General features: G+C 34.7%; 1 protein-coding gene across 6 annotated transcripts in view; it reads right to left on the minus strand.

The window, feature by feature from the left end:
* The window catches only part of LOC150102202 (ral GTPase-activating protein subunit alpha-1), an 800,562-nt gene that overhangs the window by 433,014 nt on the left and 343,092 nt on the right, over positions 1-24,456 (minus strand). For all 6 annotated transcript variants that reach the window (XM_090398990.1, XM_090398987.1, XM_090398991.1 and 3 more), the window contains 2 exons: positions 16,292-16,485; positions 14,240-14,338 (listed from right to left, as the gene is read on the minus strand). In XM_090398990.1, coding sequence (XP_090255116.1) covers positions 14,240-14,338; positions 16,292-16,485 — 293 coding nt within the window. The remainder of the gene's footprint in view (positions 1-14,239; positions 14,339-16,291; positions 16,486-24,456) is intronic.

Genomic DNA, 24,456 nt, shown 5'->3' on the forward strand with positions numbered 1-24,456 from the left:
AAGACTTTTGGCAGTCTTTCCTTTACAGTAAACAGTAAAGGAAAGACTGCCAAAAGGAAAACGCGTGACAAGTGTATCTAGAAAAGGAAGTGTGCTTCTGCTTTCCAATCTCAATGAGAATTGTATATGTTTGTGATGTTTGTTTAGGTGGCTGAGGAAAGTGTCTAATGTCTGGCGGCCATGGGGTCATATAGTGAAAACATCGTCAACGTATCTAAGCCAGACTTTGGGTTTTAAAGGAGAGGAATCTAGAGCACGCTGCCCAAAATGTTCGTGTAAAACTTAGCAATGGGGGGTAATGGTGAGCCCATGGCTGTGCCTTCTTTTAACTAATCTATTTTAATTTATTTTCAGCAGAATAGTTTTAAAGTTTTAACCCATGAACAAGCAACTATATAAATAGAGGGATTTCAATTTAACGTATGCACTCTGCTGTTTGTTCAAAATTGCTTATTATTGTTTGCTGTTTGTACTGATGATGTCTTACATTATGTAAGATATTTCATCTTACATAAGATGAAATATCTGCATAATAAATTTTATTTTAATTTGGTACAAATGTGATTCTAGTTATGGTACATGCATGATTTCCTAGTTATGAAAAATATGAATATTATATCCATTATTAGCAATCTAACTTTGGTCTTGGAGAGTGTGTGGAAACACAAACATCATTCACAAGTTCCATTTTCTGTTTTGACATACAAAGGAAGCTGCAAGAGAAAAAAAATTTACATTAAACCAAATCTTAACAGAAATGAATATGCTCATCTTTCCTAGTACTGAGAAGTCATGTTGCTACCATATGTTAAGTGCATATGATTCTAATATATTCCATGATAACAGAATTCTATCTATTCCATTATTTAGTATGACTGTTTTTATCCTAGTTTGTTCTACATTGAAGACAGCCTTTGATTTAAAAAAAAAAAAAAACTTTAAAATTTTGTGAATACAATAAACTCTCACTATAACATTCTAATAAAAGGCTGAACCAAAGCCAAATAGACAAAAATCTGTAATAAATCAAGTTCTCAGCATGTCTTGTGGTTCCCAGAAGTTTACTATAGGGAGAGGTATCAGTAATGAAATATATTTATCACGTAAGTTTCAGTTCTGAATTCCCAAACATGAGACTGCTCCTTAATAGGATCAGCTGAATGTTTAGGATCTAATCTTAAAAAAATTAGGTACAACTTCTGTCCAAAATGAAACCAAACTTTTTGAAAATGGAAGAAACTAGTGGCACCACCTGTTGTATCTTTTTGTTGTTGAAAGCGTAATGTTGGCAACCTTCATTAATGTTGTGTCAACTGTTTATAGCATTTGTTTCATTAGAAGCCGAGTTATAATGCCAAGAGTGATAGTGTGTTTTGACAAACGGCTGGAAAATGAGTTTCAAACAGAGAGCTGTGATTGACTTTTGTGTTAAACTTGGTAAAAGGTTTACCGAAACACATCAAATGCTTCAAAAAGCATACTGTGATAAACTTATCTCGTACTCAATTTGTGTAAGTGCACTCGACATGATGCTAAGAAAAATTATGAAAGAGAAACTTTCATAATTTTTCAGCCTGAAAATCTAATCTTGACAACACATGTTGTCAGGATTAGATTTTTACTTTAAGATAAACAGTTCCAAAATCATGGGAATATAACAAGGATTTGTATTAAATTAAAGATACCAATAAATTATATTCTAGGTCTAATCCTGTATCCAAGCTTAAGTACAAAGTTTGCACGAGAAGTATCTTCATGACTGAGCTACTTTTATATAGAGGATAATGACTTCATATCAATTGCCTTAGTGCAATTGATATGAAGTCAACTAATATACAAAGCCTGCTCATTTTTTGGAAGTGTATAATGCTATGAATTATGGGAAGGGGCCCCACTACCCAGACCTTTTGACAATACTGAGGTATGTTCAAGTGCAGGGATATCTCTCCATAAAATCTGAGTGATCTACAAGATTACTCTAAATCTGAGTGATGCTAAAGGATCATTACTAAACTCATTCCTCTTGATCCGAGTCATTCCAGGATAGGAAACTCAGTGGTCATTCCATTCAGAGACAGGCAAAAACTTGCCACCAAGTAGAACCTTTCTACTCCCTAAAAAGTAAGCAAACCCAATGATGAGCATTAATATCAGAGGGAGCCAGACCCAGAAGAAAAGGTGAAGTAATGTAGAAGTCATATTTCTCATATACAAGTAGTGAAAAGGTGTATCACCTTATTATTAAAATACTCTGGATGAGATATAGATGCTGACAGTTTTTTTCACTTGGTTAAACTAGGACTATTTGTATATAGAGGCTAATGATTTCACATCAACTGCTTTGTATTATGGGATATGCCTCAATCATAATTCCCCCTATTCTATCTAGACTCTGCAAATTGTATTCCTTAATCTGTCCTCATGCTCAATGTTGCAGAGACCAGCAAGACCATCAACTACCTTAAATGATCATTTTCCAATATCACTTCATCCTTTTGAAAACCAGGTAACCAAATCTGAACACAATAGTCCATATGTGGCCTGACCAAAACCTTCTATAATGGAATGAGAACATCCTTATTTCTACACATTAATGTTCCCCACACCATTGCCATAATCTGATGTGCAGGCCTCACAATTCCAGAAACTGTATACCTGAAACCTCAGGTCCTTGTCCATCATCCTAGATCCGTCATCTCTTCCACCTCCACCAAGATCTCCCCACCAACTGTATACTCTGCATTCCATCTATGCTTTACGAAGTTTAAAACCTTACAGTTTGCAACACTGAACTGGTAACTCCATTTATTGCCAAATTTGGCCAGTCTATTCAAGACCACCTGCATAGTTACAACAATCTGCTCTATCCCCTCATAGTTTTCCCGACTTCGCATCATCTACAAACAGTTGCATATTACCATTCAAATCAACATCATGAACATCATACAAGTTAAACAGCAACAGCCCCAAAACAATCTTTGTGGCACAGCACTAGTAACTTTCATTTTCTGGAATACCGCTTCTCCATACACAACTTGCTGATACCTGTTAGCAAGGATATGCTGGTAAATTTTCTATGATTGGCTCACTTTAAAAAGGTGAGTTCTCCCTTGTGAGAATTAAAAACCCACCACAGTATAAACAAATTCTATTATCACCAAACAATCACTTAATTTTGCCTGGGCTGATTCTTCTTTTAGGTTAGGTAATTAATGTTAGGAAATAATAGGTTCTAAAAGTTGAGAATGGGAACATCCTGGGTAAGCTAAGAATATGTTTTCTGAAAAATAATATTCCTGTAAAACTGCTAGAGAAAACAATCCCTACCCTTTCCTTGGTCACCTTCCCTGCACAGGGAAAGCAGAGGAACAGAAGCACAAAGGGTGCTGAAATAAGTGCATCCCAGCTGAATTTTCCAGGTCACCATATACAAGCATATCATCCAAATGCAACTAGCTGTTGTGGATTGAACTGAGTGCCACTCTATAGTTTATAGCCACTGGCAGTTTATTCAGCTCATGCCAGCTGGTTTCAGCACACCAGTGTCTATTAGACAACCAATCTCCAATTCAGGACATTAATCAACTATCTAACATGATCTGATCCAATTTAATTACCAGTTTGTCATGTGGAAATTTATCAAAGGCCTTTGAAATATTTAAATATACCCCTGTGCATGCATCTCCTCTCCTTTGTCCAATGCAAATGTCAAACTGTTGTAATAAATATACTGCTAAAATATGATCTTTCTTTAGCAAACCCAAACTATCAATCAAATAGAATGCTCCTGTCGAACCCCAATTCTGAATCTTGGCCATTACTAACTTATATACAATCTTTAAAGAACTTATGTTAAAGAGATAAGGTGGATCTGTTGTTGTGATATACACATGGTGAAATACCATCAAGTCTTACAGCCTTACTGACATCAAGTCGACTCAATTCCTAACATAGCTGCTTCCTGCTGAATTGCCATTAGTGGCTCTCCCCTACCACAGATCTGTAGTTCTGCATTATGATATATTCACATGGATTAAACACCTTAATGAATTGCTCATTAACGTCTCTACAATATCTTTCTCAGTGATTATCATTCTATCACTATCCTTATCCAATATCATTCTATCTTCTACTGCCCATGTATTAAAAAAAAAAAAAAAAAAAAAAACTCTTCAGGACATCATTAGCTCACTACTGCTCATGCTGCACTTTTTTGCTACATTTATTAAATAAGTCACCTTTTTTGTTTGCTCTCTGTATTACTCAAGCAACTAATTTGTCACTCATCTTGTGCTGCCTCCATAATGCATCCTTTACCTCTGCAGTAGTCCATTTTACATCGGATTTATTTAACTTCCATACTTTTGAAATACATTACGAGATACTACCTCTGATGGAAAGTTCCTGAGTAAGGCCCAAGCAGCACTGACCTATTCAATTCCTCATTCTGTGTAAGCCATTTCCTTAGTTTGTCATAATCATTAGCCTCATCACTCCATGTATTTTCCTTCCTTACATAAGTCCTGATATGGCTGGCCACCACCCAAGTAATCACTTCATAATAACATTCACCAACTGGAGGAAGATTTGATACTTCATTTATAATCTTTTCTGATAAGGTGATCAAATCATTATAACAGTATGTAAGAGATAGCACAATCCTTGATCATCCTATGCCAACTGTTACATACTACCTAAGGTACATCAAACCCCCAAAATTCATTCTCTTTGTCTCTGGATGCCATCTCTTCATTCCAATCTATATTGCCATAATTAAAGTCACTCATAATGATCAAACTTTTCTTATTTTCCAGGCTAATTTGCCTATACATTTCTTTTTCACTGCCCTCCACATCAGAAGGTTTATAGCAAACTCAAGTGAACCACTACATTTTTACCTGTATATGAAGACTACAACCGAATGTGAAAAAATGTGTTGCCAAGCATACTAATAAATTATATTACACAAAAAAGTGTTATAAATTTTTGGTTTGCATTTGAATGGATTTGGTGTGCGGAGACTGGAAAAAGTGTTGCTGAATGAAGTGAAAGTGGGTGTGCAGAATCAGGGAAACTAGAGCTATTGGGGGTGGGGTGGGGAGAAAGTGTATGTGCAGATATCAGTGAGGCAGTTGAGTGTAAGAATGTGTATAATATGCCTGAGCTAGTACAAAGGACAACAAATCAGAATGGGATAGTTAGTATAAGGCATCAAGATAGGAGTGGGACTAACAGGCTTCTGCACTTCGTGTATACTAATGCCAGGAGTATTAGGAACAAGAAGGAAGAATTTTTGGCCTTGGTTGGCTCTTCCTGGACACAGGTTATTGGCATTAGTGAGACATGGCTGACAGAAGATGATATAGCTAGTGGGATAGAATGCGAAGTGTGTTTAGGAGGGACAGAGAGAAAAGAACGGGGAGAGGAGTGTTATTGATGATAGCTGATGAACTGCAGCCAAGGAGAATTGATGTAATATTTCTCACACCAAATAGAATTTCAGGCTATTTGGTGTGAGATTGGGACTAGTGGAACAAAATACACAGTTGGGTGGTGCTATAGACCAGGTGATGGAATAGATGGTGGAGATAGTATGAATAGACAAATAGACGCAATGAGTAGAAGGAGGGTAATTATTATGGGAGATTTCAACTATGGTAACATTGATTGGAAGGAGGAGAGGACACATGGGAGGAAGGAATTGGATTTTATGCAGTTATTAAGGGATAACTACCTGAGACAGTATGTAATAGAATATACTAGGGGTCTGAGAGTGCTTGACGTAGTAATTGCATCTGAGAATTTGACTGTATTGAATATGACCACATTGCCACCAACGTGGTCATATTCAATATGTGATCAAATATGTGAGAGTGATCATAAGGTGACCTGGAAGGTAGCTAAATGTCTGGTCAATTAAGAAAAGGTACATGTGGAATTATCAGGCTGGTAAGTATGACAAGTTTAGGAGTTTGATTGGTTCAGTGCCATGGCATGTAAAACTGCAAGGGCTAGATGTTGATAGTGCATGGGAGGCGGTTAAGAAGTATTTGCATGAGGCAATGGCTGACTGTATACCTAGAGCCTGGATAGTAAATCAAGTAGGGGTTAAATGGATGAATAACACCATTAAGCTTGAGCTGCAAAAAAAGAAACAACTGTGGAGGGAATTTAAAGAGAAAGGTGACCTACAGGCCCATGAACAGCATAAAGCACAGGCCAGAAGGGTAACGAGTGTGGTAAGAAAATCAAAAGTGAATTATGAAAGGAAATTAGCCACGCAAGCTAAAGAGAATCCCAAAAAGTTTTTTTGATATGCTGCAAGTAAAAGAAAAAATGTATACAGCAGAATGATTTTAAAGAATGCCGATGGTAGGGAGGTAACTGAATCAGTTGATATAGTGGAATTACTGAGCGAGCACATTGCAAGAGAATATCATCCAGGTGGTGATATTGCAGGAATGAAGAAACCAATAACTTATACGAGAATTGAGGTGAATGAAATGGAGGTGAATAGTATATTACAAAACCTTAATGTGAATAAATACATCTGTGGGATTCAATGGTATACCAGCTCGGGTCTTACATGAAGCGGCTAAAGAATTATCAGTGCCCTTGACCATTTTGTTTAATTTGTGTCTTGGGTCTGGGTTAGTCCCGAGGGGGAGGAAAGAGCGGAAAATAGTTCCACTGCATAAAGGAGGTTCCAAGACTGCTGTTGCAAATTATCGACCGATCAGCATATCAGAAGTCGTCGTGAAGGTTTTGGAGAAAGTAGTGAAGAGAAAAATACAGGAATGGATAGATGAAAATTGGGATACTGTATGTGTGACATAATGGTTTTGTGTAGATCATGCCTCACTAACTTGCTCATGTTTTATAACACAGTGACGGCTGAACTGGATAAAGGTAATGGGTATACAGTGATACTACTGGTTGCTAAGGTACCTTGCTAAGGCCTTTGACAGGATACCACATGGAATTCTAATTAGTAAACTGCAGCATATGGGGATGGATATAGGGTTGGTGAGATGGATAGGAGGGTGGTTGACAGAGAGATATCAGAGAGTAGTTTATTCATGGGTAGAGTCCAAAAGACAACCTGTGACTAGTGATGTGCTGCAGGGTTCTGTTCTTGGACCACTACTATTTAATTTGTTCATTAACGATATAGGAAAGGATCTGAGAGGAACTATTCGTTTGTTTGCTGATGATGCAAAGTTGGGTAGACCAATAGTGAAAGCACATGATGTCAAAATTTTGCAGGATGATTTGGATAGATTGGAGGACTGGGTTAAGGAGAATGGATGTCAATTTAATGTGGCAAAGTGTAAGGTTATGCATTTTGGGCTGAAAAGATTAGCAGCAGTATACCACATTGGTGGAAGTGTCGTCAGGGTTCTGTCGACAGTTCCACCAATTTGCAAAAGTGGCTAAATCAGCTCATCAAATCACTTGGTTACTGAAGAATACTTTGATGAACAGAGACAAGCAAATTATTGTTCCTCTGTATCGAGCCTTGATAAGACCCCATCTTGACTACTGTGCCCAGATCTGGGTGCCAGGGTTTCTTCTTGATGGGGAGGAGGTGGAGATAATCCAGAGGCGAGTGACCAAGATGATAGCAGGTGTATGGAATAAACTTTATGAGAACAGGTTGAAGATTTGTGGGTTGCAGAAATTGGTTGATAGGAGGAAAATGGGTGATATGATTGAGACATTCAAATTACTGAAGGGTTTCCATAAGATTAATTCAAAGGATATTTTTCAGAATAGGACTGGTGGTGGGAGGACCAGGGGCCATCCATGGAAACCGGGCAAGAGTGTGGTTAGCAAGGGTTTTAGAACTAGGTTTTTTACTTGGAGAGTGGTGAATGAGTGGAATAAGTTGCCAGAGCCTGTTGTGGGTGCCATGACTGTGAATGAGTTCAAGGTAAAGTATGATAGATACCGTGTGGATGTTGAATAGTTGTTCTTGACATGATGTTTAGGGCCTCCCTCGATGAGTCTAGGGACTTCTTATAGTTGCCTGTGATAATAATAATAAATTTTGTACAAATTAAATTGAAATATGTTTTTGGCAAAAGTTTTTAATTTCCTAAGAACGTAGTTAAGGAATTAATGTGCAGTGCTTATAGAAAACTGTGGAGACACATTTCAGTTATGGAATATGTCCATCCCAAATGCAGCTCCCACAGTGTTGTACCATGCTATGCATCAAAGTGATTCAGGAGCTGTTGAAGCTAACTGGCCCACTCCTCCTTCAGAACAAGGCCTTATTTGTATTCTGGAGGGGAATTTTGGGAACGTGCGTTTCCCTATTGTGTATCAAACGTATTCTACGGGTTGAGATCTGGGGAGAATGCTGGCCACTCGATTTGATTATTATCCTCAGTCTTCAGAAGTATCTACACTGCTTCTGTATGATGTGGTGTGGCAATATCATGCATAAAAATTAATTCTTCACCTAGAGCACCACAGAACAATCGAACATGATAATGACGAACTTTGTTGCAATATTGTTGTTCACCAGGCATGGTCCCTTTTTCCAGCACTTGTAGCTCAGAGCATCCATTAAGCATAATGCCTTCCCCGTGATCCCAAAAATGCCATATCTATCCTTTCAAGAACATGCTCATGGTGGTAAGCAGTACTACTTTCATGCCAAATCATTTGTCGACTAGAATTGGAGGAAAGATAAAATGATTCATCAGTGAAGAGTATATTAGTCCATCGGTGTCTTGTCCAATTTTTATGGATACAACACCACTGAAAAAAATTTGTGAATAAAGGGATGCTACCACAGACCTTCAGGTGTATAGGTCTACTTGTCGCAGACATGTAGACCTATACACCTTGCCACAGTTTGTTGAGATATCCACATACCTGTGCTTGAATGGAGCCACCTTGCAAGCTGACCTGCAGTGGGACATTGATTATGTTTTGCTGTTATCACCATAAAATCTGTTTTAATTTAATGCTCTGTGGTAGAGTCAGAGAGTCCTCTTAGCAAAGGTCTGGAACACATGCCATTGGTTTCCAATGCTGTCCAGAGTTGGATATAATGCTATGTCAGATTCCAAACTCTCTGGCAATAACTATAATTCTGCAGCCTTCTTTAAGCTTTCTAATAATTCTTCCCCATGTGAAATTATCTAGATGATGAGACATTAAAAGACATCCAAGTTTGCAACTTTATTCTTTCACAAAAAGAGGTTACTTCAAATACAATTTGCTTAGCACAGCCTTTTGCCCTGTTGAGTGCTGCCATGTAACCCCCCTTCAATGAGATTCGAAAATTTGAATGTGTACCCACTTTCTACTTGAAATCATTAGTCGTTGTAATCCTCAAAACAGTGTTCGTCCTTAGGTTTTGGACACTAGTGTATTTCATTCAATCCACTTCTCACTAACATCATATTGTTTAAAATCAATGCCACTCTTTGCCCTTTGTATCTTCACCTTGAATGGACAAAACTCCTCTGTTACCATCAATAGGACTCATCTTCATTTTCTGACTCGTCTGTCTTCACAACAAACATCATATCCCCATCTGTATTCTTGTCAGGATGTGTTCCTCATCCAACCACTTCTTGCTCATTCCAACAATTTTTGGGCAGATGAATTCAATGAATGCAACAATTTCATTCTCCTTATTTTAGATACTTCTGAAATTGCTATACCATTTCTCCATTTTGAAGTTTGCCCACTAACTAAAAACTGCCTTCCAAATTAAGAAGTTTATCTTCATGTTCGGTGTTGAATGCTATCACTACTCCTTCCTTTCCTAATCATATTGTCTAAAAATAACATCCTATACTTATTCCAATATAAGCAAGAGTAATGTGTACATTTATATGTACACATCATCATCTCTATCATAATAAGAGAGAAATTAGTCAGAGTAACAAAGGTTCTACATACAAGATGGCATTCACACCAACTTTAACATAAGGATATGAGAGAAATAAAAGAGCTAACCAAAGAAAATTAATAAATCAGACTTTCTAATATGTTCATTTGAAAGTAACAGTGATCAGGCTATATGATAGATTATCTAAGAATCTTATTCACACACCAGCTAAGTCTGTGCAAGTTAACGCCCATTTGGCAACCAGATGTCACCGGATAAAATTTCTGCATATTTACAGTTACAGAATTCAACTGGTTGTGGAAATCTTAATCAATGGGTAAGAACCTAATACGAATATGTTTTCTGGTATTTTTCTACAAAAAAATCACATTGAATAAGAAACTATTTTTTATTTTCTTGACCAGTTTCATGAAAATTCTTGTTTCACTTCATCAGAATAATTACATGAATAAACTAAAAAACTAGAAAACAAGTAATAACAGTTAACAATTCTAGTAAAAATATTTCAACATGATTAAACAATGGAAAGCATGCATTCGCTACTATGCTGGCTTCTGGTTGTTGGGTTGCTATATACTACTAGTAGAGATGAGTGTATTATGATAAATTAATGAAGACAAACTTGATGTAAAATCATCCCTTGTTTTTAAACAATGGAAAGCATGCATTCACTATTATGCTGGCTTCTGATTCTTGGGTTGCTATCATTCAAATCACCACATGCTGATCCATATTTCTTATTTTATGCAGGTGATATTGTAATAAATTAAATAAATACAATGCAGATATTCAACTCTTGATTTAAAGCTGAATGACTGTTCTAACAAATGTGGTATGAAAATCAGGAATAAAAAGGCAAATATGAAAATAGGAAGGAACAAGGAAAAAAATTAATTGCATGCTCATGTAAAATCATTCCTTGTTTTTTGTTACACTGTAGAGGATGTTTGTTTTCTCACTTTTTGAATGCTCTTGAAAAAAATATATATATATATTTAGCTTTTCATAAGTTGCATCAATGTTATATGCATCCCATCTCACTCAATTCTATATTATATAAGACAAGAACAGAGTTATAACAGCCATTCTCAGATTTGCAAATACAAATTCCTTCACAAAATTTTCTACTTCGCCAAACATCCAGCTCTTAACAACATATAATAAAGCTTGGATTTTGCATTATACTATGCTAATAATCAATTTTTTTCAATTGTTTTATTTTATTATTGCTTCTTTGCACTAAATTGTTTATTTCTTAAAACACACACACACACACACACAATTCAAAAACTGCTCTAGAGAATGAACATGGAACTTCTTCAAGTCACTTCAGGCCTCCAATAAGAGTGGTGGTGGTTTCCAACCATGCAATGAAATTCATCTCTCATCCAGATACAATCACAAACATCCATGCCCATGGCAGGATTTGAACCCATAGAATGTTGGTTGGACAGTGGATGTGCTACTCACTTGGCCAACCAAACCAGTAAACCCTTCTACAATAAACCTTCAAATAATGTAGGCAGTTATTTATAGAAAAGGGAAGAGGTAACAAATTTCTCTCCATACCATGCCTTTGATATTTTAAACCAAAATAATGCAGAGTCAGAGCCCAGTCAAGTTACTATTTACTTTAGTAACCATTAAACAATTTTGGAATAAGCAGGATGGCAGCATATCAATATTCTGTGGAAAACCTATTATGGAATGGTCTTACGTGACAAATATGTAAAAGTTAATCCTTTCTTTTAGTGTTGCATGGTGATCACCATTCCTTTTAGAAATTACGGACTTTACAACCGTGTTATAAATAACTATTTAAATTTCCCGACATTTCGACCTTCATATTAAGGTCATCATATGGAGTATATACAAATATACAAGGACAAGCTGAATTACATTTCACACAGTAAGCTAAAGAAAGAATGATTTGATCACCAAGCCTGTTATGGTTATTCTACTGGCATGACCTCTAGCAAAAAAATTAAAAAATAAAAATAAAATACAGATAAAATTACAAATGAATTAATTATTTAGAAACTACATCAAAGCTAAATTCTATTTAAGATAACATGAGAGAAACATTCTTTCTTATAGATAGTTTTCTTACAGTAACAATGATGTCTTATTTTTAACATTACAATTGTTATATTAAATTTAGGATTCTGGATTATCTATAGTCCTGTTTATAGTTAATTCTTGGGGAGAAAGGTTCTGTGGGTAGAATATGTGCCTTCCATATGCTTGGGATTTTTAGGCCATCATTATTGTTCAGATTGGGGGTAGTTGATAAGAATCTCACAGGCTTCCTTAAATTTGCATTCATACCATGTTTTGGTGTGATGTAAACAACTGGTGCTTTTCCAGTCAATTCTATGTAAAGTATTCAGGGCATGATCAGAAAGGCTAGCCTCACCATAGTTATATTTAATGTGTCGTTTATGTTCCTTTTGTCTGATAAGAATCGTGCGTCCTGTTTCCCCTATATATGGTAGATTACAGATGCAATAAATATGGTATACTCCAGAGTGGGCCAGCAGAGGGAGTGGGTCTTTGGATGAGTTGATTAAGCTTTTTAATTTTGCAGGAGGTTTAAAAGTGGTTTTGAGGTTGCATTTCTGTAGTATTCTGTTTATTATTTAGCTGATGTCACTTTAATGTACGGAATAGTTATAGTTTTATTGTAGTCAGGCTTATCTTTGTTTTTTATTGAGGTCTTGTAGAGAATTTTGTTAATAGTGTTTTGGCTGTAACCATTTTTTTAGAAAAGTATTGCTGATAACTTTAAATTCATCTTTCAGCACTTGTTCATTGGAGCAGATCTTCAAAGCCCTGTATTTTAGAGTATTAATGACACCTAGTTTTTGGGTTGGGTGGTGGTGGTAGGAGTTTATTTGTATATATTGGCCAGTATGTAAATTTCCAGTAAACAGTGAAGGAAAGACTACCAGAAGGAAGACGTGTGGCAAGTGTATCTAGAAACGGAAGTGTGTTCTGTTTTTCAATCTCAATTGTGAACTGTATGCATTTGTCTTGTTTGTTTAGGTGGATAAGTAAAGTGTCTGGCGCCCATGGGGCCAGATCATGAAAACATTGTCAACGTATCTAAGCCAGACTTTGGGTTTTAAAGGAGAGGAATCTAGAGCATGTTGCTCAAAATGTCCCACATAAAAGTTAGTAATTGGGGATAATGGCGAGCCCATGGCTGTGCCTTCTTTTTGTAGGTAGAAAGCGTTTTGCTATCCAAAATAACCAGAACATAATACATGCACAAACAGCACCATTATATCTGGGGGGAATTTGTTCTGTAAAAGAAGGACTGTGTCATTGATTGGGATATTCATAAAGAGGACAGAGATGTCAAAACTTACTAATAAATCATTTTTTTCTAATGTAATGACTTTGATCATGTTTATGAAGTACTGTGTGTTTCTAATATAGGAGGGGGAATGACCTACCAACTCCTTGAGTTTACCGCTAATTTCTTGGCTAGGTGATAATTCGGGCTATCTATACCTTCGACTATTGGTCAGAGTAGTGTGTTTTGTTTGTGTATTTTTGGTAGACTGTAAATTCTCGGGGAACAAATGTAGTGTAGAAGTAATTTTTGACTGTATCTTTGAGCCATGTAGTAATTGATTTATGTTAACTACCAACTTGTTAACTATGACTCAACAAATAGAATAAAAAAGAAAACAGAGAAACTACTTAAATCAATTACTACATGGCCTGAAGATACAGTCAAAAAATTACTTCCGCACTATGCTTGTTCCCTGAGAATTTACGGTCTACCAAAAATACACAAAATGTTAAAAATAAGACATCATTGTTACTGTAAGAAAACTATCTATAAGAGAGAATGTTTCTCTCATTTATCTTAAATAGGATTTAGCTTTGATGTAGTTTCTAAATGATTAATTAATTTGTAATTTTATCTGTATTTTTTTTTTAATTTTTTTATTTTTTATTTTTATTTTCACTAGAGGTCATGCCAGTAGAATAACCGTAACATCCATGATGATCAAATCATCGTTTCTTTAGCTTACTGTGTGAAATGTAACTCAGCTTGTTCTTGTATATTTGTATATACTCCATATGATGACCTTAATATGAAGGTCGAAACACTGGGGAATTAAAATAGTTATTTATAACACGGTTGTAAAGCCCATAATTTCTAAAACGAATGTAAAAGTTAATATTATATCAATTACATAATAATAATAATATAATAATTAAATAATTATTATAGGAATACAATTAAAGAAAATTGAAAGCATAAATATACTAGTAAAAGTAATATTTTGAAGCAATATTTGCTGAAGGTCTATTAGCATATCTTACAAACAAACAAAGTCATAACATTACCTGGAACAGCCATGGTGTAATTAAATGCAAAGGAGGTATAAATTCTGGTGGTGGAGGACTACTTTGATTATCTACAGAAACCCCGATGTTATCACGTACCTAAAAATTCCAAATTAAATAATGTCCATATTTAATACATTACATAAGTAGCACAAACTGCATGCATACTCAAAATATAGTTTTTATTATGAAGATGATTTTTGAAGATAAATCTTGATTTGACTTAAAACACCATTAAGTTCAATTTGTTTCAATGTATAGACAAGCCAAAACATTAGCAATTGTTATACACTGCAAAAAAAGTAGAGTGTCCACATAATTAAATATCAAGAAGGTTATTTAATACATTACATATTACTCAGAAGCTTCATTAAGTGCCAATCAATACATTGAAGGGTTAGTGGGTTACTCATTAGACATTCTGGACATCCTGCTCTACAGACCAAAAACTGTCTTTTTGCAACTTTTGTCCTTCAAATGGCAGAGTTTTTATATCAGTAAGTGAAAATCATCTACTACCTAAAGACATTCAAAAACATTTATGTGACAGTAGGATTCAAACCAGAGCCTTTAAAAAAAAGAAATGGGGAGTAGAGACACAATCCACTCTGGCAACCAAAAATAGTGTATTAAACTAGTAATCTCTATACAGAAAATGACCCCCATGCCTATGTTGAAATTCGCCAAGAAACTCCGAGTTTCTAAGTCAACAGAAGTTGTGAGATCCCACTGAAGTTGTAACATGAATCAAACACTGATATGACATCGAAATTACAATTCATTCTTCTTACAAAAAACTTGAGAGAACTAAAAAGAAAAGTTTATTATAGCACAGGAGTTGAAAGAATGCTTTTGCTCACTATAATAGCTATTGAAATGTTACTGACAACTGCATTCAGTCATTTCGAATTTAATTGCTTTATGTCATTACTCAGATACATGTATAGAAGTAGCAGTATTATTATTATTTTTTAATTAATTTTATTTGTTATAAACAAAATTATGATTCACATACAATTAACTGTATTATATTGATGAGATGGCACTGCAAAAAACTGATGTGGTTAGAGAGATGGCAAACTGGGAGTTGAAGTTCTTTTATTTTAGTGAATATTAGTAATTTTAGTAACTATCAGGAAGTGAAAGGAATTATATTTTGGTTATATATTACTTTAGACTTTAAAGCCGAGTATATGTGTTTGTTTCAGAAATTTAATACGGGATATTATTTAGAATGCTTTCTCTCTCATATGACCAATAGGTACAAGGGAAATGATGACAAAGGGATTTTGCATGATTTAATATGAGGGATTTTGTACGACGAAGTGTATGCGAAGTCTATGTGTCATAAATGTTTCATGTGCAAGTACAATAAATGTGAGTCATGCGGAAGGTGGGAAAATGACGTTACGAGTACTAATGATGCAAAGGAAGATAGCAAAACTGTTCTGGAGATTGTGGAAGTAATGAATGCAAGTATGTGAAACAGAATGAAGGCATGAAAGAAATAGCTGAAAGTAATGTGGATGATGATGTGACAGTATGGAGAGAAGTAGCACATTTATGCAGCATCCTTCACAGAACAAAACGAGTGCTAGAGAAACTGGAGAAATGATTGTCGTGTGGTACAGCAGGAAGGAAAATGAAAAAAAAAAAAAAGTGAATGAGGAAGTATGAAAGTGTGAGAAATTGGAAATAAGGAGAAGGTATTGCATGGAGATTCGCTGGAGACTACGTTGAGAAATAAAGGGGTGATTTTTTTAAAAACAATGAGTTTAAATTATTTTTTTATCAAACTTTTCAAACAACCATCGTAGATTAATATATCTAAAGTGTAGATATTAGAATGATCTTGCTCAATTTGTCACTTGTTTTCTTACTGATGTTCTATATTTTTTGCTCAAAAAATAAGCAGTTTTTGGCCATTACAAACAGCCACTAGTGTCTCTTTGTGGTGGCCAAACAAAACTGCTTACAGCTATTAAAATGAATGTTTTAACTTGCAATTATTGTATAATATGAAATTATTGAATGAAAATTCTGATGCCATACCTTTATCAGCGTATCAGTGAAATCTACTAAATGTTTGAGTACTTGAGCATGAATTGTAGGTTCTGCAATTACGTTAATATCTCCTAAGGAACCCAACATTCTTCTCCATAACACTACTGCTACATCTAACAACCATCCTCGCGATGTTCCACCTGACATCACACTTCTAGGTTCACCTCCAGCAACTCCAACTTCTATTTATAAATAAATACATAATTTATAATCAATAATTTTTAGTATAATACATAAATACTATTTTAAAAGTGTAACATAATGTAACAAATATACATTGTTGTTTTAGAATATGAAAATATACCATTTTCATATATCACTAAAATTTAATATCTTTGGCATTATGACAGGTGAATTATGTGGCAGTTGCTTAAATTACTATTAAGTTACTCAATTTATTCATATATTTCGTCAAATACATTTCAGCGTTCAATACAAATAACCTTTAATGAATATTAAAACCAGATTTTCCTCATCATTTGTCAGGTAACCTAACCAGAGATAAAATGACAAATGATAATAGTCAGTCTAACAATCTAAATGGGATTGCTATTTTTCTATAATTTGTTTGCAAATGAATCAAACTGAAATTGTGTTTGCAAACATTAATCAACAAAATTTAAGAGTAACTAACTATTCTCCCCAGTTTGCATCTATTATTATGTGCCTTCAATTACAATACTTCAGTAATAATATTGTTTTGGTATTTGAACTATTAACTAATGTAGCTATTTCTGTTATTATGTTATATTTTGTTATATTTTTAGGAAGTATTCTGTAAGTCAGACTACTTATTGAATTTCATAAGTTTTTATAAATGATTATTTTTCCTTTATTCATCAAGAGCTTTATTTATTTTTAATCATTTTCTCACTGATTTTCTATGTAGGGACTATTTCAGCAAATGGAATGAATTACCACAGAACAAATAAAAAAGACATTTTGTGCATATTGCTGTTATATGATTTTATTTTGTATTTTAAGGCAAGTTTAGTTCTTATGATTAATTTGAATGAGTTTGGCATTAAGCAATTAGAGTAATTACTGGCTAGTTCAAGTAGTTATGAAAACTCAGCGCAAGAAGAGTTGGAGTGAAATATTTCGGTTTAAATAACACATAAGTGAGTGACTGAATGGTTGGATGGCATTGAAGATTTTGAGAGCACACTTATACAAATAGAGAAAAGCTCTGGCAAAGTTTGGAGGATGTGAGAGTGAGATATCTATAAGACTAATGCCTGACTGTTATATTTGTTCACCGATGCTAGAAACATTCAAAATGAATATTTCTAACATTGCTGAACTGAGGTTGTGGTGTTTACCATTGGAAACTGCCTTTTTCTGACATTGTTAGCATAAATGAAACCTAACTTAATAAACAGGTTTTAACTCATAACCATTTTCTATTAACACTAGATGTATTTCTTGACATGTTTTGCTGTCTCTATGGTGGCTGACAGCACCTTCAGGAAGTTTCTTTTCCTTTAGTGTTACACGGTGATCAGCATTCATTTTAGACAAATTATGGACTACAACTATGTTAGAAATAATAATTTTAATATAAGAGAAGCAGGATGCATAATTCCTATCAGACAAAAGGAACATAAAAGGCACATTAAATTTAATAACTATGATGATAAAATAAACGGAATACTACAGAAATACAACCTTAAAGCCATCTTTAAACTTCCTGCAAAATTAAAAAAAAATTTACTCTTGACTCGTCCAAGGATCCACTGCCTCCATTGGCTCACCCTGGAGTATACTGTATTCACTGCACTTGTAATTTGCTCTATATAGGAGAAACAGGATGCACAATTCCTAACAGACAAAAGGAACATAAATGGAACATTAAATGTAATAACTATGGTGAAACTAGCCTGTCTGATCATGCCCTGAATACTTTCCATAGAATAGATTGGAAAAGTACCTGTTGTTTACGTCATACCAAAATGTGGTATGAATGTAAATTTAAGGTGGCCTGTGAAATTCTTATCAATAACCTTAATCTTAACAATAATGATGGTGTAAAAATTTCAAGAATATGGAAGGCACATATTCTATCCACATAACATTTCTCCCTAAGAGTTAATTATAAATAGGACTATAGGTAATCCAGGATCTTAAATCTAATATAACAATTCTCATGTTAAATTAGGACATCAATTTTGCTGTAATAAAACTATCTATAGAAAAAAGGTTTCCCTCATGCTTTCTTAAAAATATATAGCTTTGATATAATTATTTTATTTTATTTTATTTCATTTATTTTAATTCAATTTAATCTAATTTTTCACTAGATGTCAGGGCAGTAGAATAACTGTTGATCAAATCAATGTCTCTTTAGCATACTGTGTGAGATGTAATATACCTTGTCTCTGTATACATATGTGTATACTCCAGATGACAAACTTAATATGAAAGTCGAAAGATCGGGAAATGAAAATTATTTCTAACACAGCTATAGAGTCCATAATTTCTCTAAAATGAATCTTCAGGAAGTCATTTTACATAAGCAAAAAACTGAGAACTGTTTTGAATCCCAAAACAGCTCTCATCAGATTCTCATCAGAGAGCAAGCAGAAACCTGGAGAGCAAAAAACTCTTGGTCATAAAAATATTTTTATTAATTACTTATTACTATTATCACTAAATTATCTCAGTGAAAGAGTGGTGGTGTATGAGTGGTGTATTATCTCAGGGGAAGAGTGGCTGTCCAAAGAATGGTGACCTAAGTTCAATTTTAGTTGCTTACTAGAAGAACTTTTTCTTAGCCTTATTCAACCGGCTTCCAAGTAAGCTTATCTCCGGCACGGGCAAACAGGTTCCCCCCCGCCAATTTGGGGAAAAAGGACCAAGAAATGGCAGCACTTGCCAACCACCTCTCTTCACTGGATACTATGTATAATTAGATAGAGACAGTCTTGGACCAGTTATCTGTGATTGTTTCCAAAAGTCAGACAGCTAAAAACAGCCTATACATACTCCCTATAGGGGAATAAAAGGTATTAGTGGATTTATTTTTATTTATTTATTTTAAAATTATTATTATTATCATCATTAAAGTATCATAATTTGCATATTATGAAATATCTTCAAAGAATTGAAATATTTATAACACCAAGACAGTGTAAGTAGATTTCTTTGTAAACATGAAATCTGCATGTCTTTTCTTGCACCTGAAGAAATAAAAGTAGTTTCCAAGCATGTATAGGTCGTCATCATCAAATTCCTGACAGGATATTATGATAGTACTACATGAAAAATTTACATCATTACTAACTTCCTATCTACAATTTTCTTCAAAATCAGTCTATTAAATGTCAAGACTCCAATATTATCAGATCTTATATTTCTATCTTCTAAGGCACTTTTTACTGTATCAATCCACCAATATATTGGTCTTCCTCTGGGTCTTTTTCCTGCCAACCAGGTAGAGAACACTTGTTCTGCTAATCTTATCCCCTACCATTCTGCTCAAGTGACCATAACGCCTGAGATTAGCTCTGCTAATGCATTCCTCGATGCTGACAATATCAAATTCTTTCCTAATATCCTCGTTTTTAATATGATATTTATTTAATTTAACATGAACTGATGCCATCCGTTCATGCCCCTAATCTTTCTCAGGACTTTCATATCTGCAGTCTCTGGTCTTTGGTCAAATGTTTTACTTTTGACCCAGCTCTCAGATTAACTCCATAAGTTAAAACTGGTTTGAATACTGTCTTGTATACAGCTAATTTAGTGTTTTGGCTAATTCCATCTTATTCCGTATAAATTTATTCAGTTGACTGCCTACCATACCAGCTTTGTTGATTCTGTTGTGTATTTCCATAGTTATTTTACCATCTTCACTAAAAATCATGCTTAAGTAGCTGAAATGTTTTACTTGTTCCACAGGTTCTCCATTCACAACACAGTTGACATTTTCAATGATTCTGCCTATTTTCATTGTTTTTTTATTGCTGACCTTCATACCGTATCTATTACAACAGCTATTCAATTTAGTCAGAGAATCTTGCAGACTTGTACCAGATTTATTTAGAAGTATAACTTCATCTGCATAAAGCAAAGAGCTGACATTAACATCACCAATTTTGATATCAGGTTTAATACCACTTTCCTTCATAATGTGATCCATATAGATAATGAATAACAGAGGGGATAATATACATCCTTGTCTGACACCAGATTTAACATTAAACCACCATCGTGTACTTCCTTCAATTTTAACTGCTGACTTACAACTCAAATAAAGACTAAGTATCGCTTGATATAATGTCCCATTGACACCATATAACTGTAGTGTATTAAATAACTTCTCTCTTGGAACCTTGTCATATGCCTTTTCCAGATCGACAAAACGTAAATACAGATCTTTGTTATATTCCCATGCTTTCTGGACTATCTGTCGTAAAGTGAAGATCTGATCCTGACAGCCTCTATTTGACCTGAATCCAGCTTGTTCTTCACCAAGCTTTTCTTCCACAATTCTTCTCAACCGTTTCTCAAGTATACTTGCATAGATCTTGCCAGGAACACTCAGTAGGGAAATACCTCTGTAATTCTCACATTCAGTTTTATTTCCCTTTTATATATGGGTACTATGAGAGCTCTACTTCAATCATCAAAAATTCTTCCCTCTGTCCAAGCACTCTGAACTATGCAGTGCAGCCACTGTACAACTTTTATACCTCCATACTTCAGCATTTCTGGTTGAATATCATCTATTCCTCTTGCCTTTCCACATTTCAAGCCTTTGATGGCTTTTTCTACTTCAAGTATGGATATGTAATCCTGACTGCATGTCTAGTCAGTGTTTTTTTACCACTGTGCTGTCATCACTGCTTGTTTCATTTCGCAGTTTTTCAAAGTAATTACTCCATACTTCAAGGATATCTTTTTCTCCAGTTTTCATGTCACCTTTATCATCTCTAACTCCTTTTACAGCACTCTTTCCTCCATTTCTGAATTTCTTCATTAACCTCCAGAATATCTTGCCACCTTCTTGATATTTATTTTTAATGTTCTTGCTAAAGTCCTCCCATGACTTTTGTTTAGCCAGTTTTACACAATGTTTAGTTTTCTTACATTTGTCTCTGTATTCTCTAAGAGCACAAGCTGACTTATATGCCAGGAACTTTTGATATGCTTTCTTATTTTCCTTCACTGCCTCTTTAACTTTCTGTGTCCACCATGGAGTTCTGATTTTTCTATCCTTGCACACAACCTCACCACATGCCTCTCTGACTGAACAATCAGAGTTTTCTTCAAGGCTTGCCACTGAATCTCCAAGGTTTGGTTATTGTTCTCAGATCTTTCATTTTTTCTTCAATAATCTTTGTGTATTTTAGTTTACAGTTAACATGAGAGAGCTGCTCAACTTTTATTCGCTTTAAAACTTTCTTACATGTTATTCTTTTCAATATGAAATTCAATTTTATCCTGCTCAAGACTAAATAGTGATCACTTCCAATTTCAAATCCTCTGTACACTCTGGTGTCCTGCACCAGGGAGAAAACATCACTATCAACAATAACTTAGTCAATGAGACTTTTCTTATTCCTTGTCTCTTCTCTCCATGTGAATTTGTGCAGATTTTTATGTTGGAACATGGTGTTAGTAATACTCAGTCCATGTCCTCAGCAGAAATCCAACAGGTATTTGCCATTGTTATTTGCTTTGCTCTTTTCTCCAAATTTTACCAAATTATTTTTGCATGTCTGACAATCATTTCCTACTCTGCTATTTAGATCCCCAACAAGGACCAACTTTTCCTTTTTCATTGTGTCCGTTGCTTTTTATAAAGAATCAAAAAATTCCTCCACTTCTTTCTACCTTAGTAGAACCTTCTGTGGGACCATAGGCACAAATAAGTCTCATTGTCCAGTTCCCCATTCTCATATTTGCCCACATCACTCTACTTGAGACTGCTTGCCATTCAAGAAGATTAGCCTCATAATTAATATTGAATACTATGGCTACTCCTTCTTTTCCTTGATTGTCATTGCCTGAATATAACATTTTGTATTTATTGCTCAGAAAGATATCACCAGATTTTGTCTTTTTTGTTTGAGTCATTTGTTGATTTATGTCGATCTGGTACTTAATCAATTCCTCAGCTAGCTCCATTTCTTTGCCATTCAGGCTTCTTATGTTGATAGTACCGATCTTGAACTCTGGTAATGTTGAGTTGGGGTAAGTTTTAGGATTTGTTCCAGTAGCTGACTTTTCGCTGTTTGCCCTGGTTCCCTGGCGAAAACAATAGGGGCTTTGTTTAACCGGGCAACACCCCAGCAGGCATGAAATTCTGTCATGTTGTACCATCATTTGAAATTTTGGTTTAAGCCAATAAGATTACAATCTGGTCGGCTAAATCACAAATTGCCAGCTCATCCTCGTCCATTCAGTATCTAGGTAGATACCTAATAGGGTGCACCATGAGAAGGTGAGGATTGGACATTAGGTCAGAAGCCCTGGTCGGTTCTCCGCATTCCTTTGAAGGCTATGTGGAGGTCTCCTCTCAGTTATATAGCTTTCATCCTTAAGTACTCCACATGTATAGGAAAGATCGGAATCCCACTTGTTTGGAATCGCAACCTCAATTATCTCATGAATAGGTAACTCTCCTTGGATAACTTTTGTTATCCAAGTTTTTGAATATATGTGGTTTCATTTCAGTACATAATGGCTATTGCTATTTCCTATCCAAGGTTGTGGAAACTTCCATGTATGCACCTTGTTTCCCACCTCCATTCACTGTGCTCAGTGTCCATTTTGTGTCCTCAGCATCTTATTGGTCTATGCAATATTGTATTTATCTGTAAGTGTGAAAATCTAGAAAATCTTTTTGGTGAATACTTTTAGGAGAGTTGCATTATGTCCTAATCATAAACTACTTCATACACACTGAATATTTTATTTACTACTCTTATGCCTTAACACGTATGAAAAATTGGTGCATTTTCGATTAAAATAATCTTGAAAGATCGGAACTCCCCTTGTTTGGGAATGCAACCTCTATTATCTCATGTTATGAGCTTCCCATCTTATGGATTTTTAATATAAGTGCAATTCCTGAAAACGCAACCTCCACATATAATGAAAGTTACCTGTATATATTTTGCACTGGTTGAAAAAATGGCTTAGTTTACAATGTTCAATCAAAATGGAGAAAAGGGGTGGGGAAAGAAACAAGAAAATGACAGAGACTCATATGATGATTCTTTTTTTTTTTTTGGGAGGTGGCTCTGGATTGTATCAAAGACTTGTTGACATAATGGGCTGAGAATGCAATATATATCCTCTTGCAATCAAATACATTCTCCTGTAATATGAATTGTTCCCACAAATGGGGCTATAGTGAGAAGAGTATTACCACCTTATATGCACACCTTCCCTAGTTGGGGCCAATGCTAATTATACATCAAGGAAATGCCAATTAGATATCTTATCACTTGGTGAAATATCACTGTTAACCCCCATCTTTGTCTATATCGAACTTTTCATGTTAAATCTTATTTGTGGAGTAAGTTAATAAAACATTTATATTATAATTTTGTATCGTTTATTGGCTGGTTAGAATGTTTCTGATTTACACCCATGATGGTGCATTTCCTTATATTGTGCACAATTTTATATATATAACTCAAGATAGATAGATACATACTAGACACAATTCATTATATTAAATTATCCTCTTTATCTCTCTAAGGAGATCTGACAAGTAGTATTTACTGTGAATTTATTATTATTAAATAATTTCTAATATTCTACATAACTAAATTGCTGTAATTCACAAAATATACATATACAACAATTCTAAGATTTACACAATCAGAGCTCAAAGAAAATTCTCTTGCTCTCTGATTCTCACAGTTGAATTCAATTTTGACAGCTCTTCAAGCACAATAACAAAATGAACCAAACATAGCATTTGGTTAAAAACTATATATAGTCACTTGACTGTGTGGGAACTTCCTTTGCAGTTATTACATCACTGTCCTCTTTATCTTCCTTTGTTTTATTATTTATTTTTTCTAGTCATTCATTGATCTAGTGTGTCTTCCTTCTCAAATTCCTTAGAATACAATAAAAGTTAAAGATCTCAATTATTATGCTTGCATATATCTTCTTCTAGCAAGCAAGAT

This window comes from Typopeltis vanoorti, chromosome 10 (assembly GCF_054136105.1).
Source record: "Typopeltis vanoorti isolate ZY-2024b chromosome 10, IOZ_Tvanoo_1.0, whole genome shotgun sequence".
NCBI lineage: Eukaryota > Metazoa > Arthropoda > Arachnida > Uropygi > Thelyphonidae > Typopeltis > Typopeltis vanoorti.